At 50.7% G+C, this 17572-nt stretch overlaps 1 protein-coding gene across 1 annotated transcript in view; it reads left to right on the top strand.

The window, feature by feature from the left end:
- LOC137780855 (intermembrane lipid transfer protein VPS13B-like) overlaps window positions 1-17572 on the top strand; it is a 297025-nt gene that overhangs the window by 233397 nt on the left and 46056 nt on the right. The window contains exons 39-41 of the mRNA XM_068569155.1: window positions 5906-6108; window positions 7101-7335; window positions 9308-9489. Of these exons, the coding sequence (XP_068425256.1) occupies window positions 5906-6108; window positions 7101-7335; window positions 9308-9489 (620 nt within the window). The remainder of the gene's footprint in view (window positions 1-5905; window positions 6109-7100; window positions 7336-9307; window positions 9490-17572) is intronic.

Here is a 17572-nt window from a genome sequence, read left to right as displayed (position 1 = left end):
AGCGAACAGCCAGAGCTGCAACGGGGTGAAGACCCTGTCATCCCTCCCTCCCTCCTCCGTGGAACATCTGGGGTCTGTACCTGGTCATGGCAGCCCCCCCCCTTCTGCCAGGGGACAAGATGGAGAGAGAGGGGATTAGGTTGACAGTGAGGTGTGTTACCAGATCCTGTGTTAATGAAAAGCAAGTGGAAGGCCCGCATACCTCCCCTCCGTCCACGGCTCTCCATCCCCAAGGTAGGGGGGCATTTATAGTTCAGTGGAGGAGGGAGAGGGGGGCTGAGAGAGAGAACATATGTCTTAAGGTCCATGAAACAAGACCCTCCCTAATCTCTCAGCTCTCCATCAGACTGCCCATAGAGTGCCCCCGATTTCCTACACACACACACACACACACACACACACACACACACACACACACACACACGCGCGCACGCAGCAGACCATGTTACTGGTGCTCGCTGCTTCACATGCGTACAACAACAACAACAGAGCTTCTCCGCGGTGATTTACTGCAGCACACTCGTAAAGGAGAAGCTGGGAACAAAGGGACGTTCATTTTGTTTCCTCTGGACTTCTCTGAGTTTTAGTTGCGTCACTTTGTTCACGCTGCTGAGAGAAAGACTCTTGTTCATCTGGCATATTGTTCCTGTTTCAATACGCAGGGAGAGATCTCTGTCTGCAAATGCACACACAGGGACCTGGCTGCTAATGATACATGGTTTCAATGCATGAGACATGGTCCTCATCCTGCTGGTCCTCATCCTGCTGGTCCTCATGCTGCTGGTCCTCATCCTGCTGGTCCTCATCCTGCTGCTCCTCATCCTGCTGGTCCTCATCCTGCTGGTCCTCATCCTGCTGGTCCTCATCCTGCTGGTCCTCAGGATGCTGGTCCACACCCTGCTGGTCCTCATCCTGCTGGTCCTCATCCTGCTGGTCCTCATCCTGCTGGTCCTCATCCTGCTGGTCCTCAGGATGCTGGTCCTCAGGATGTTGGTCCTCATCCTGTTGGTCCACATCCTGCTGGTCCTCAGGATGCTGGTCCTCAGGATGTTGGTCCTCATCCTGCTGGTCCTCATCCTGTTGGTCCTCATCCTGCTGGTCCTTATTCTGCTGGTCCTCAGGATGTTGGTCCTCATCCTGCTGGTCCTCAGGATGTTGGTCCTCATCCTGTTGGTCCTCAGGATGTTGGTCCTCATCCTGTTGGTCTCATCCTGCTGGTCCTCATCCTGCTGGCCCTCATCCTGCTGGTCCTCAGGATGTTGGTCCTCATCCTGCTGGTCCTCAGGATGTTGGTCCTCATCCTGTTGGTCCTCATCCTGCTGGTCCTCATCCTGTTGGTCCTCATCCTGCTGGTCCTCATCCTGTTGGTCCTCATCCTGCTGGTCCTCATCCTGTTGGTCCTCAGGATGTTGGTCCTCATCCTGCTGGTCCTCAGGATGTTGGTCCTCATCCTGCTGGTCCTCATCCCGCTGGTCCAGTACTGACCAGGTGATCATGGTTGTCATCTTAAACGGTCATCCTGATCTGCTTCAGTCGGGCCTTCATGTGGTTTACTAAAGAATCCGGTCCTGAACCCAGTGATCCACATTGTGCTGTAGTGATCCGGTTCTGAGTTCTCTGCCTCGCTCATGTAACACGTAAGCGTGTTCTGGGTCTGCTGGTCAACTCTCTCTCACTGGGCTACAAACCACACCGATCATTTGTCAGAACCCGTCAGGCTTGAGTTGGGTAACAGAACGGCATGCTGGGAAAACAGCGAGCTGTGTCTTTACCTCCGTCCACCGGAGAGCTGAGCTCCAACACGCCTGTCACACGTGTCGCAACTGTCGCTGAACTCATGTGCAACTCATCAGCGCTCGTCAGTGTGTGTGTGTGTGTGTGTGTGTGACGGCTGGATGACGCACAGCTGCGTCCCGACGAGCACACACACACACACACACACACACACACACACACACACACTCACTGCCGAGCGTCCCGCGGTGGTCTGGTGGTGAGGGGGGAGTCTTTCTGTGGCGGCTGACAGTATATTACTGCTGTTACTCCGACATCCAGACGGTCTTCGGGGGCCTGGGCGAGTTCGGTAATGATCCTTCAGGTCTAATCGATCGCAGCGCGTCCTGCGGCCGCGGCGTGAATCCTGCAGGCGGCGGCCAGATAGCGGCTGCCAGGAGGAAACCACGCGCTAAATCACCGCCTCCGGTTCCTATGGGATCCCTCAGGGGGGAGAAGAACGCATTTCACTCTGGAGAAGGTTCCCACCCACTATGCTCCTCCACACACACACACACACACACACACACACACACACACACACACTCAATGTCTATAGGTTGTTAAACGTGTCAGAGATGCTTCAGGAGATCACCAAAGTGCGTTCAAGGTGCTGCTCTGTGTGCACACGCGTGTTCCTGCCGTCTGACACACAAAGTGGAGCCACCTCAAATACTCTGTCTCTAATGTGTGTGTGTTTGTGTGTGAGTGAGTGTGTGTGTCTTGGTGATCCAGTGGCACAACACAGTGTTGTCGTTCACCGCGCTGCCACGCCGTCCTGCGTGTGTGCAGCAGTGTGTGTCGTCTCGGTGCAGAGCTGAGGGACAGTGTGTGAGCAGCAGAGGAACTGCAGCTCATCCATACTGGTGTCGTCACTGGAGTCTGAAGGTAGCGCACACTTAAACTGGTGAAAACTGTGGAACCAGTTTGTCTCCAGACCTCCTTCTCCCTGTTTGAGTCGTCGTAGGAACCCCAAATTATTTCCAATACTTGTTTATTGTATGTATTTGTTCAGTCTTGGTAAAAAAATGTTTATCTGCCAAAAAAAAATCACTTTTAAAAGATATTTTGATGGTAACTATGAAGATCCAGCATGATATGAGCCAGATTTCCCAAAAAAGCCTCCTGGAGCGTCAATAAGACCTTTATGGAAAGATTAGGACCTAAAGAATCAGAATCTGCAACAAAACTCACAATAAAACAAAGTCTTGTCCTGTTAGGAAGGAGTTTCAGTCAAGAAACTGTGTCATTCGGTTCAAAAATGGTAAAATTACGTATTTTATGCCAAAAGATTGTCTGAATGGGGCATGCTGGGACTTAAAATGGGTGCGGGGGCATTTACGCGTAGTGTTTCCTAAAGGTTAAAGTGTCTGAAAAACCTTTAGCTTCTCTCTCTCCATCTCCAGCTCATTGTCTCTCGCTGTCTGTCATCCTCCCTTACATTCTCAACACCTGCTCACAGGTAACGCCCTCTTCCTCCTCCTCCTCTTCCTCCTCCAAGCCTTTCCCAGCTCTTCTCCTTCACCTCCTCAACAGTCCCTCGCTGCTCCTTCCTCGTGGTAGATCCTCACGGCTCAGCAGCGTCTGCTGGGTTCGTCTCTGTAGAACAAACCCAAACGAGCAGAACGAGAGGAACAAACGTGCCTCTGACTGTTATTCCACCTGGATGGAGGAGTGAAGAGGTGAAGAAAGAAAGAGATTCCCCTCATTAAAAGCTCCCGATTAGAGTGATGACGAAGAGCGCTGGCTGCTGCTGCTGCTAATGCTAATGCTGCTGTTAGTGCTGCTGCTAATGCTAATGCTGCTGCTGGCTTTAGCACCAGGATGCTGCGGTCAACTGGGCTGCAAATGACGCATGAAGAGACAGGAGAGAACGCTTTGATGCACTCTGTGTGTGTGTGTGTGTGTTTTTGTTTCCACTTGTCCACCTTGGTGTGCACGGTATGCGTTTGGCTTCTGGTCTGCATGCGTGTATAAATGTGTGTGTGTGTGTGTGTGTCCTTTCATACGCGTGTGAATGAAAGATCCTCCGCTTAACAAGCCAGTTTGGGAGTTCCCTCCGAGCTGTCTCATAAATCCTCGCCGCGTCCTCAGTCCAGTCAGTAATCTCTCACAGCTCGCTCTGCGCCGCCACATCACAGCAGGTGAACTGCCAACTGGTATCAACGGCGTCTGTCCTGAGAGAGATGAGTCATCGCTGTGTAACATTTCCCCCGTGATGATTTATCAAGAGCAGAACTCTTTCATTGGATCCCCCCTGTTGTGTTATTGCTCTCATGTTGAAAAAGATGTTCCTTCATCAGCTGACCAAGCCGTGAGGACGCCTGTGTGTCACGTCTTCATCACTCTCTCGCTCTGGTTCTGTGTCTCTCTCCACGTCTTTATCTAGTGAGTCCTCAGGTGTCACCTCGCTCCATCAGCTCTCCACCTCTTCATCCAGCTTCACCTCACCTGAACCCCAAGAACACTGCGCGTGTTCTTCAGGGAACTGATGTATACATAGGGATTTATTATTATTAATATTAATAATAATAATAATAATGAAAGCACGGCATAGAATTGCCATATTTGCATTCTCTCTCCTGACTCAGACTCCTCTGGTTGTATAGAAGTCTATGCTTCATGTGTTAAAGCTGCATTCTCTCTCCTGACCACCAGGGGGCGACTCCTCTGGTTGTATAGAAGTCTATGCTTCATGTGTTAAAGCTGCATTCTCTCTCCTGACCACCAGGGGGCGACTCCTCTGGTTGTATAGAAGTCTATGCTTCATGTGTTAGAGCTGCTTTCTTTAACCCTTTCACATCGTGCTCATTTTATGAAAATGAATTGTAATATTTCAGCGTTGTACTTGGCTCCGCCCTCTCGTGCCACTACTGGGTGGAAGACAAGTTAGTGATGGACAAAGTGCCAAACTTCTGGCCTCTGTAGACAGTTACATGTTCTCCTACAGGACTGTTGTCATCTTTAAGGGCAGCCAGATAGACACCATAATGCCTACCGTTGAGTGAGGGACTAAACCAGCTGTGTGGCTACTTCCTGTTTCTCTGACTTACAGCCAGACTGGACGGAGAGTTCCTTCAGAGAGTTAAGAGGCATTTTTGTGAAAGCTGCTTCTCGGGCGTTATTAGTCATCTGGAGTTGAGGTTTCCAACGGGCTGCTCTGCTGGAGCTGTCTCGGACCAGAGGAGCCTCCATGTCACCCAGCAGCAGGACGGGCTGTGGGCCTGTTGAGGGACCAAAGGTTCAGGCCCAGCTGACACAGCCCTGCGCTCATGGAAAGCCTGTTAACTTGGGCTTTTGCTGCTCTTGCTCCTTCTGGTCTGTTTGGCTCCTCCTGTCTGGTTCCCATCGGGGTTTTCCTCCCTCTCACATGGTGTCTGCTAAACCTCTCCTTCACCAGAATCACAGGAGCCGGTTGAGCTCCAATCCTTTGGGTTCAAATCGGTGAAGCCGTGACCCCAGAGCACTTTCCAAAGTTATCAATATCAACTGACAGTCATGCGCAAACCCGTATAAAGTCTCATTAACAGATTCCTCTGGTACGTTCCAGTCAACTTAACATAAGTGCACTTTTTAATAGTTCACCAGAATCAAAAGGGAAGCACACAATGTCCGTCCATCGAGAGGAGCCAGAGCCAAGTGTTTGTGTTAATTACATGGAATGAGTGGGAGGGTTTGCAGGCCCGTGATGTGGTCCATGTAATTGCGCTGAATGTTTTTGCTCCCGTGATATCACTATCCCGTGAGTAGTATCTCAGTATCTCAGTAAAAACACAAAGGCAAGTGTTCGTGCAGCTGAATTCTGAGGTTGAATTATATAAAGGTTGTTTATGCGTTTCAGTTTCTTCTGGCTCGGTTGCGCTTGTATCAATGTACTGTGTTAGTTTTTGTATATAATTAGAGATATCAATATTTCACTTTGGAGCTGTAACTAGTATTTATTTAAGGACATTTTCCCGTCTATTTGAACCTTTTTTCCCAATGTAATCACTAAATTAGCGGCTGCTCCTCTGTTCGCAGGGGCCCATGGACGAGACATCGCCATCAGAGCAAAGTGTCTTTGACGTCTCACTCTTTGCTCTTTCCCTGCGTCGGCACGCCGCTCATCGCTGCTCCTTCCTGTCCCCTCTAGATGCGCTGCAGGCGGCGTCCGTGCAGCTGGAGCTGCGGGATCTGTCGGCGAGGACGGGGCTGAGGGAGCGCAGCCGCCTCCTGCTGGGCCCGTTCTCCTGCGGCGCCTCGCTGGAGGCCCGCTGGTGTCGGCACAGCGGCAGCCACGGGCCCGAGCCCGGCCCCCCGAAGCTGCTGCTGGACCTGAAGGGAGGCCTGCTGCAGGTGGGTGCAGCGCGACGTCCCGTCAGCGTCCCCAGCTGCAGGATTCATATCTGGGGTGTCGGGAGGTTTGGGGTCAGATCAGCTCCTCGACAGCTGGTTGTATGGAGTGCCTTGCTCAAGGACATTACACATCAAGCTCCTCTTGCAGCTGGAGTGACTGCGCTGTAGCTCCTCTGTACATTTGAGTCACCTCCGGTTAAGTGGTGGAATATTGAGCGGCTATTTGAGGCGGTTGGGGTTTTATCCTATGTGAGCCTATTTTCCTGTGAGAACTTACATAATGGTCCAAACTGAAAAGTCCCCTTTTTTTTTCTATGTGACTAACGGAGCGCATTGTTACTAATGTATTATTCCACATTACTCCGTCAGGGGGAAGCCCGTAACCCTCTCCCTCATTCTCAATGGCTCGCTTAAAGCTTTTATTGCGTGCCCATTAGCAGAAACATGACTCGTAACTCAACACTTAATATGCAATCATACATTTCCCACTGTAAATATTGGCGTGTGTGGCGTTTCAATCACAAAGTGCCGCGCAGAAAAACCACCGGAATGCCTTCCGATTCCTCCTCCCAAAGAAACCTGGAGGAGAAGAAAAAAAATCCCCACATTTTCCTGTTTTTTGAGTTTAGTCAGAACGCGAGCTCGCGAGTACAGCGGGCGAGCCGGCGGCTCCACGTGTGGAGAGCTTTTGACTCAGAGATTCCGGGTCCTCGGTCCAAACCCCAGCCGACCGGCTTTGATGGAGCACGGGGAAGGGGAATGCCGCGGGCAAGAGAGGAGGATGTGAGGCTGCGTTGGGCAACGCGAGGCAGGATGTGAACGGGCGATGACGAGGGTAACCCCGAGCGACTCGCTTGTGAAGTGATGTAAACACACACATTGGTGCATCAGCTGTGCGTCTGCGTCACCGTCTGGCCGCCTCCTCCTGGTCACGCTCTTGTTTTTGAACTTCTCCCACTCCTCACCGTCTCCGCTGCCTTCTGTCTCGACAGGTCTTCTGGGGCCAGGAGCACCTGAGCTGCCTGAAGCTGGTGGAAGAGCACCTCAGGGTGCACCTCAGCCTCCAGAAAGGTGCCGATCCGGATCCCGCGGAGAGCCGCTCCAAGGGCAAGGCCTGCTACACCCCGCCGCCGCCGCCGCCGCCTTCCCCGGACTCGCCGTCCCCTCGGACGGAGCACAGCTCAGACGACCTGCGCACGGGGCATTTCCAGTACATCCAGGACTCAGGTGAGTCCTGTATGAGACTCAGTACAAACACCGAGAGCGCTGCTATGCGTCTAAATCCTTCTAGTGACATGATCGCTTCAAGGAACTTTGCCTCACTCGGTGTCCTGCTGAAGCCCAGACTCACCACTCGAGTTCCTGGACCCCCAGGATGGACGGTGGGTTTGTGCCCGAGGTCACGTCACAGGAGCTGACTCAAAGTTCTGCTCACACAGATTCAAATGAGCCAGCTCATCATTAGCATCCTGACCTCATCACAATGCACTTCACCTCTCGCTGTCTTTACCAGCCTGACCCTCACCAGACTTCCTGGGACTTTGGAGGCCGGTGTCCGACTCCCTCGGCTGCTCGAGCGCCGCAGACCGTTCCCAAAGTGGAGCCGAGCTCACGCTTCTAGTTTGCTCGCGATTGATTTCCAGTTCGCCGTTGACCGAAACATTCAAGAGCGTGTTCATGCACAGCACTGTTGGTACAAACTTTAAAAAAGGAACCTTTGTGCCAAAGTGAGATGTCACTTAAGATACACATGGCCTTAAATCAAAGTCAGATCAAAGCCCTCTGCGTGGAAAGAAGTTTCATCGGACATGTCTGCCTGGTTCCACTCTGAGTAACATGCTGTTTATTCCCCCGCTTTGTGCTCTGTGTGTCTTCTGCACACACACACACACACACACACATTATACACAGAGGATCAAACTTGTCTCTGGCTGAAGCCCAGCCGTCCACTCTGTCAGCTGTGGTTGAGTCTTTGTTTGTTGCACTGTTCCACTGGTCTTTGATGCGTTTAATATGCTGGCTGCAGCGGCAGAACGTACAGTAGTGAACGAGAACAGAGAGCACAATCTGTCTGCAACATGTTGTCAGCGGTCAGGACAGCGAGCGGGGCCTCGGTGCAGCGCAGAGAGCAGAGTGTGGCCCCCGGGGGCCCCGACACGGGGATGGATGGATGGGAGAGTTGGGCGGAGGAGGAGATGAAAGATGGGTTGAGTCGGGCGGAGGGGAGGCTTCTGTCCCCGTCTCTCACGTCAAGCTCCCTCCAATGAAAGTAAAACCTCATCAAAGTGTCCTTTTGTTTTTCTTTCATTTGCTTTTTTCTTCTTCTTGAAAGAACAATAATCCCCCCCCCCTCCGCCCCCCTCCTCCAGCGGGCAGCACACCGCTTCACATGAAGGGAAGGAATAGCCACGGACAGATTTCGCTGACTCAGCGTTCGGCCTCCGGGGGCCAAACAAAGCAGCGCTTCTCTGCTCCGCTGTTTTTTTCAAATAAACATTTTTCCAAAGGACTTGAATCCCAAACAGCAGCCGCGACTTAAGTCAAACACCACTCAGGGCTCCAGAGCCGGCCCGGTCCAGCTTTCGCAGGTGCTTGGCGAGGTTCAATCGACGGCTGTTTACTCCACAGCGAAAATGTTTACTCAGCCACTTTGTTTACGCACGGCTTCTTACGCATGTAAACATCGTGAAAGCGTGGAAACATGTACAGCTCTTCTTCTGCGAGGGTTTGGATCCGTAGTGGAACGTCACGGCACCGAGGAGGAACGCATCGGGTCCGTTCCATCACGGAGAGACACGCTGTCCTGCGTCCCCTTCACATCTCTCTTCCTCGAGCATCTGTAAATGTTCAGGAGGCCGGTTAAGCCTTTAGAACGGGCTTTCTGCTCTGGGATCTGGTGTCACAGTAGTTGTGAGTTGTTTTTTGATACCACAGCAGTTTAGTGCAGTAAACTAGTAATCTGCAGTGTCTCAAAACACAAATACACGGCTTCCTTGCAGGTTCTCCTCTGCTCTCCAGCCACATCCTCTTTTATCTGTCGCTCTATCTCCAGCTCCTCTTGTCTGTTTCCTTTCAGCTATTAACTCCCTCAGCCTCTCGCCGTGTGCTTCCCCTCATGTCTCCCTGTAGAGCGTGAGCGTTGCTTTTGGGTCAGACAGGTTGAATTGTCGTTCTGACGCGTCCTCTCCTCCTCCGGCAGCGTCCCAGAGGCTGCCGGCGCCCCATGAGGTGGTGTTCTACAGCGAGACGGAGGACAGCCCCGGGGTGATGCTGTGGAGGTACCCGGAGCCCCGCGTGCTCACCTTCGTCAGGATAACGCCCGTCCCCTTCAACACCACGGAGGACCCGGACATCAGCACCGCCGAGCTGGGGGACCTGCAGGTAGGGGCCGCGCCCACGGGGCGACGCCGCCGATGACAAAGACACACCGTTTGCATGAGTCCACCAAAGCTTGATTATTAGTGTTGAGTCACTTCAAAAGCATCTTTTTAGAGGAGTCTTCATGTTAAATGTCATGTGGTTTATTGGGTTTTCTTTACCGTGTTTGAGTGAGAAAATGATGTGATGTCATAACTCGTGCATAACTGATGCAGAAACACGTGTGATGTCATGACCTTTGAAAGGTTAAAGAACTGTATTAAGTGAAAATACTGACGCAGGATATCTTCTGATCAGGAGTTTGACAAAAAGAGTTTATTTACTGTTTTCTAGACAACTGAATAAAATATAGAAATAGTTACCAGACATATTTTTTTATTTTTATTTTGAGTAAATTCATTGTTTTATTAATCAGGATAATAAAATATAATCATATTTGGAATAATACATCATGAATAATTGATCTGATTTGTATTTAAAGCAGTAATATCTACGTGCAGCTCTTCTTCTGAGGAGCTGTCTCTCTCTCTGTGTTCCTCGCTCGTCCCTCCACACACACACACACACACACACACACACACACACAGTGTGTGGTGAGGAGATGAAGGAAAGCCACTACTGTATCAGAGCCTCTTCTCTCTCACGCTCCCTGCTTCACATCACCTGCAGTGAAAGAGAAATAAAGTGTCTTGAGTTGAGGCCGGGGGCCGTTCACGATTCCCCCGACATGAGTCATGAGAACTTCCACAGCCTCGTGTTGTTGGATGACGGAGACCCGCTGCCTCTCCAAACATGTACTACACGGCCGGACAGCTGTGGAAGTCATCGCGCGCTCCGGCGTGAGCGTCCAGGTGTCTCTGACCCGGATGAGGTTATGATCTGGCAGAGCGCAGCAGCTACTGGGTCCACAGGGCCTCAGCGGGGGACGGGACAGCCCACTCTCCCCCATCACTCATCCTCATCCTCGCTCTCCCCCGCCTCGCTCTCCAGCACATCGTCCTCCGAGGCGAGCCGGGTCCCAAATCATCATCATCATCCCGCTCCTTCTCATCCTCCTCCTCAATCTCTCTCTTTTCTTTTTCCCGGAGCTATTTTTAGGCCCAACAATGCTGTGAGAAGCTCGAGTCGCTCCGTGTCCTCTTATTTATTGAGCATGCAATCAGGAATGGCATTTCTGGTAATACAATATATGAAACATGTTTTCTGTCATCCTGTTAGCTACGCTTAACCCGGTCCTGTTCCTGAACTAATGCATTGTTCCTGTTCTTTTTCCTGCTCAGATAAAGTTTCACAGCTTGTTTTGGTTACGTTTCCTGCAGATATTATTTAAATGTCTGCTGTTGTTGAGGTTTCTATAAATTCTTTGGTGCAAAAGTCACGTAGAAGCAGAAGCTGAGGATTGTAATGTAAGGATAGCTAACAACTGTAATGTAAAGATAGCTAACAACTGTAATGTAAAGATAGCTAACAACTGTAATGTAAGAATAGCTAACAACTGTAATGTAAGGATAGCTAACAACTGTAATGTAAGGATAGCTAACAACTGTAATGTAAGGATAGCTAACAGCTGTAATGTAAGGATAGCCAACAACTGTAATGTAAGGATAGCTAACAACTGTAATGTAAGGACAGCTAACAACTGTAACGTAAGGACAGCTAACAACTGTAACGTAAGGATAGCTAACAACTGTAATGTAAGGACAGCTAACAACTGTAACGTAAGGATAGCTAACAACTGTAATGTAAGGATAGCTAACAACTGTAATGTAAGGATAGCTAACAACTGTAATGTAAGGACAGCTAACAACTGTAACGTAAGGATAGCTAACAACTGTAATGTAAGGATAGCTAACAACTGTAATGTAAGGATAGCTAACAACTGTAATGTAAGGACAGCTAACAACTGTAACGCAAGGATAGCTAACAACTGTAACGTAAGGACAGCTAACAACTGTAATGTAAGGACAGCTAACAACTGTAACGTAAGGATAGCTAACAACTGTAACGTAAGGACAGCTAACAACTGTAACGTAAGGATAGCTAACAACTGTAATGTAAGGACAGCTAACAACTGTAACGTAAGGATAGCTAACAACTGTAACGTAAGGATAGCTAACAACTGTAATGTAAGGATAGCTAACAACTGTAAGGACAGCTAACAACTGTAACGTAAGGACAGCTAACAACTGTAACGTAAGGATAGCTAACAACTGTAACGTAAGGATAGCTAACAACTGTAAGGATAGCTAACAACTGTAACGTAAGGACAGCTAACAACTGTAACGTAAGGATAGCTAACAACTGTAACGTAAGGATAGCTAACAACTGTAACGTAAGGATAGCTAACAACTGTAATGTAAGGATAGCTAACAACTGTAATGTAAGGATAGCTAACAGCTGTAATGTAAGGACAGCTAACAACTGTAATGTAAGGATAGCTAACAACTGTAATGTAAGGATAGCTAACAACTGTAATGTAAGGACAGCTAACAACTGTAATGTAAGGATAGCTAACAACTGTAATGTAAGGATAGCTAACAACTGTAATGTAAGGATAGCTAACAACTGTAATGTAAGGACAGCTAACAACTGTAATGTAAGGATAGCTAACAACTGTAATGTAAGGATAGCTAACAACTGTAATGTAAGGATAGCTAACAACTGTAATGTAAGGATAGCTAACAACTGTAAGGACAGCTAACAACTGTAATGTAAGGACAGCTAACAACTGTAACGTAAGAATGTGATGAACTCACAGATACTCTAACAGTGCGGTTCCCAACAGGCTTCCTGTAGGAAGGCTCTCAAAGAGACTGAAGCTTCAGAGGAACATGTATTAGTTTAGTTTTATAGAAACCTCATGATACAAGTATGAGCCTGGAATGTCCCTTTAACTGAAAGACTTCACTATCGTTTGTATTTTCTTGTTGTCCCTTGACGAGCCTCTGCGTATGATAGGATTTGATCACATATTATGATCGCGTGTTATTACGGGTCATTTACAGGCCGTCACAGGTCGCTCCCTCGTTGTTACTGAATGAATGGCGGTAGTTTTATTACATTCCCAGCCGATTCATAAGGACTTTTTAATTACATTCTCAGGGCTCGGGGTTCTCTCTGCTTCCTCACTCTGCAGCAGAAGTTTCCCATCTCCGCATATCCTCCCTTTATCTCTCCAATTCTTTCCTGGACTCCCACAATCTTTTCACCTACAGCGCAGATGTTCTCTCCCGGTCCGGTCGTGTCGGCCCAGGAGAGACAGATACTGGAAGGTGCTGCAGATGTCTGGCTGCTCGGCGAGGCCGAGGCCTGCAGCTGCAACCGCTGTGATGAGAACGCCAAAGCCTCGCGCTGATTGGCCACAGATTGAGTTACAGTGGAGGGGCGGGGGGGGGGGGGGTTAAGGGTGGTTAATGGAGGAAGATGGACAGGAAGGAGGGGGTGCAGAAGCAGATAGATGCTCACAGATGGAGGTGTGTCAGATGGAGGTGGTGTCTCCTCCCGTCCAGCTGATTAAAGGAGAGGAGGCCTGACAGGAGACGCTACAGGACTCGTTCACAGGCCTGGTGCAGCGTGGTCATCAGGCGTCTGGGTGCACGGCGCCCTGACAGCAGCGCAGCGGGACCAGCATGTGGTTTCCTCATCTCGCTCCTCGTCTCCTCTGACAAGTCTGTTAGGAGGAACCGTGTGATGAGGCTTCCACGGGGTGATGAAAGGAGGAGGCTGGAGCACCTGGTTGTTCCTGAGAGCGCTCTGAGAGGAGAGCAGCAGACACATGGGAGCTCAGGGAAGTGTCCAAACGGCTGCAGAGAGGAGGCATTTGAAGGAGGAAGCAGCCTGAAAGGAGGTGATCGTACTCATGAGGATCAGTTCACTACTTTAGTGTTTGAATCCAAACCCTCACAGCACTCAGCAGGCGGGTCGTGGGGGTTATTTATATTATATATTTATGTTTAAGACCTCTTGGTCTTCAGCCAGAGTCGTTGTGATCCCACATTTAATTCTTTTCAGCCGACGGCAGACAATAATTACTCTTTTTCTTTTCTGCGAAACTTCAAAAGTCTTAATTAATTATTTTTTTCTGCAGACCAGAAAAAAAAAAACACTGACTGAGAGAGGAAATGTAGCCATAAAAAACACAACAGTAAAGACTCTTTCAGAGAGAGAGGAATTTTCATTTACTTCACATCCAGGCTCTGCAGAGGGAGAGAGAGAGGGAGAGAGGGAGGGGAGAAAGAGGGAGGGATGGAGGGAGGGAGGGAGAGAAAGTCATAATTTCTCAGGCCTCTAACATTACCATGTGGCCACACGGAGATGGAGGCCGATAGATTTTGAGAAATGGAAAGTGAGAGGCATTGGGAAAGAAAAAGAAACATGGAGGGAGAGAGAGAGAGAGAGAGAGAGAGAGAGAGAGAGAGAGAGAGAGAGAGGGATGTATTGCTCTCCCTCTCTCTCTCCCTTCCTCTCTGCCACTCAGTCGGTTTCACGGCCGTCTACCGGCAGGTGGACTAAAATAAAAGTGTCTCTCCTCCACATTTTCGCCATCTTTTCATCCTCCTCCTCCTCCTCCTCCTCCTCCTCCCTCCTTTGTTCCCCCCTCCCCTTTGCCTTTGCTCCCCGTCTCCAGCTGAATAGATGGGCGGTGGGGTTGGAGGGAGGCGGTTCGCTGCTGCTCGCTCGTCCCCTCGGAGCAGATCATATTAACATTTTATAAAATCAAGATTTCCTGCATTTAAATAGTTGTGGTTTCCCAACTGGTTCCAGTGTATCGGAGGGGAATTCAAACCTTCTTCCATTACTCAAAGTCAAATCGCTGCCCTGCACTGTTTTTACATCCAGTGGAAGGGGGACGATGTCAGAGTGATGGGGTGTGTGTGTGTGTGTGTGTGTGTGTGTGTGTGTGTGTGTGTGTGTGTGTGTGTGTGTGTGTGTGAGGAGGGGGGGGGGGGCAGGTTCCCGTCCCGTAGAGGACCCGAGTGATGATGAAGGTGACTCATTCTCACCTTCTCACCGCCGTGTGGTCCGGCCCTCTGAATCATAAGCAGGTGTCCTCAATGCTCCTTTTGTTCCGTCCTCTCGCTCGTCTCCCTGCTGCTGAAAGCCTGAGAAACCAGGAGGAGACACAGGAGCTGATGATTCAGGAGGAGGAGGAGGAGGAGGAGGAGGAGGAGGAGGAGGTCCAGTGAAAGTGGACTTCAGCCTGCAGTCATTCCCCTTTATTACAAAGAATAGCCTTTTCCCAATATGCAAATAAATGTGTTGATCCGCTCGCTGGTGGTTGTGCAGCATCTGCTCCCCTGCTGTTGCTCTTCGTGCATGGCACTGTGGGCTCGTGCGCTGCCATCGCGGCCGGGCCTGCAACTGATATCATGAGCGCTGTGTGGCCCGAGATGAACCGGCAACCTTTGAGTCATAACCGCTTCTGCAGCTGCTGCCGTTATCACGAGGCTCATCGCAGGTCGACCGTCTGCGTCACGTCTCTTTATTTATGCCCCGACCCCAACAAGGAGCTGCGTCAGCGCTATAAAAACACAACGTGCTCCATGTGATCTGGAGCGCTCACACCTCATCCAGCAGAAGGTCTGGCGTTACGGAGCAAGAGAGGAAAAGTAGAGGGTGAGGATCTCAGCGTGGGATTTTCCCCTCTGATCAGCGTTAACCTTTATGCGCCCACCTGAGACGGCGCGGCGGGAGTCGTTTTCAGAGCAATTTTCATTACATCTCCTGAGTAAACGTTTGCTCAAGCCGACGTCAATTCAATTTGTCCGCCGGCTGATAAGAGGTAGCGAGCGGTGGATTTCTCGGACACATCGGCATCGCTGGAATAACAGAAGAGCCGACGGCCGTGTTGATGCTGTTAATGGAGCAATGGCGGCCGGGGCCGTGGGTGTCGGCGGCCGCAGCCTCGGCCGGCAGCTCGGGGAGTCTTCGGTTGCAGGACATGTTTAAACTTCAGCAGCGATCGCACCTGGGCCCATCACGGAAATTGAAATCATTTCTGCGTGTTGTGTATTTGCTTTAGTTTTGCCTGCCTTCAGTTAACTTTGTGTGTGTGTGTGAGAGAGAGAGAGAGAGAGAGAGAGAGAGAGAGAGAGAGAGAGAGAGAGACTGTGATTGGTCAATCAGTCCCAGAGAAGGAACTCCACGCAGAGAAGTATGTTGCGGTTTGGCAGCAGCCGGGTCCGGGTGACAGGGATGGAAATCAGATGTGTGCGTACACAACGCTGCCAGCAGTCCTGGATGAGAACGCACTCCAGAAAGAGTTTTTTGAATATTGAAAGCACTCGAAAAAGCCCTCAACTTCAGCTTTCCAGGCTTCTGGAAGCACCTCCGAAGTGGAACCTTGACTCAAAACACAATCAAGATAGCGCTCAGGGTAACCCCGGGCCCATGTGCCGGGCCGAGCTGCCAGGCGTCACAGATTGCACCCCTTCAGCCAAAAGGGGAACGTCGGCTCTTCGGGGTCCATGCTGTTTATCAGATGAGGTACACACACAATCAGGCAGCGGAAACCGACGCCGCCCGGACGGCACCGCACACTCGCTCACATGCGCACACCTGTGTATACACACTGTATACACGCGTATTGTCTTTCATACACGCAATTATACGCGGACACGTATACACAATCCGTTTGACATATACACAGGTGCCTTCTCCTCCCAGAAGCCATTGCCAGACGTCCAACTCAAACCCGGCTATTTCGGGGTTTTACTTCTTTTCAACATCCCCGCAACATTTCTTTTTTTTGTGAAACGGTTATCGATTTCATCTCCACGTCTTCCTCCAAGGCCCAAGTGAACGTGACGCACGTTCAGCCATGCACATGTGTTCCAGCGCGCACCATGCATGCGCCGCATGCCGTCATGCGGATAGAATATCACAGGTGAATAAGAGAACGCCCTCTCTGTTTGGCAACGCGGTTCTGGGAACCGTCCGCTGAGATCCAGAGAGTTTCCGCTCCGGTGGCTCAGCGGCTGCACCGCTCTTTGTCAGGTACAATTATGAGCGCTGGATTCCAGGAAAACCTGTGTGGCATTTCATACATGATGTAAGCTCACGGTTACCTCATGCATTCCCCCCTAAGAGTAGGCCGGCACACACACACACACACACACACACAAACCTTCCCACAGACCTGCACATTGACTTGTTGACAGTTCCTCGGGGTTCGGTTAGCGCGCTGGGAGCATCGGTTCCTCCGGTAAACTATTTGGATTGTCACAGACACATGTGCTCGAACAAATGCCCTCACTCTCTCTCACACACACACACACACACACTCGTCTTAGCGCCTGGCATCCTTCAGGTGTGCTGCTAAAAGCTCCCTGCCACCCCTCATCCATCAGGGCTGCAGGTGGCCGAGGGAACCCGAGACGCTGCTTTTAGCTCACACAGGAGCAGCAGACGCGTTTCTGCTGGTTCTGGCACCATGTGTGAGTCCGAGCAGCCGCGCACAAGGAAAGTGCTCATGCTAATGGCTGACTTGTAGCATTCGGTCGGCCCGGGTTCAGTCATGCAGCGTCGGTACGGAGAGCTTGTTGTCGATGGTCTGCGGTGGTTGTTTTTTTCCAGACTACATTAGAAATGAAAGATGGGTTCGTCTGGCGTGAGGAAAACAAGTTGCTTGCTCATTCCTTCTCCCAGCCGGGGGATTCCCCGTGTGCTGAAGGGATCAGGAAGCTTTGAGGGTCAGTGAAGAGCAGACCGCTGCCTCCTCCTGTATGTGTCACTGGACTGAAGGAGTCCCTGCTGTGCAGGAGCAAAGCCGCACAGACGCTGCTGCTGCTGAGTGACCCGGTCACTGCAGGAGCTCCACCGACCTGCTCCTGCGCTCCTGCGCCGCTCCTCCCAGTGATGGACGGTCTGCAGAGGAGGCGACGTGGGAGGGTTAAAGTCACTCATCTGTAAGATGTCATCCGATGGAGCGACGCCACCACCGTGAGAAAGACCTGCAGTATGTGCAGTTACACATTTGATGAAGTAGTCGCAGAGCGGCGCGACCCAAAGGGACGGAGAGGAGCACGACTCCTTCACGGCTCTCCTGGAGAGAAAACGAATGTCTGTGATCAGGAAGGAGATCATC

Source organism: Clinocottus analis, unplaced genomic scaffold (assembly GCF_023055335.1).
Source record: "Clinocottus analis isolate CAN_PGR_092001 unplaced genomic scaffold, fCliAna1.0.p SCAF_9, whole genome shotgun sequence".
Lineage (NCBI taxonomy): Eukaryota > Metazoa > Chordata > Actinopteri > Perciformes > Cottidae > Clinocottus > Clinocottus analis.
Note: the sequence above shows the minus strand (reverse complement) of the source record. Positions and strands in the feature narration are given on the sequence as shown.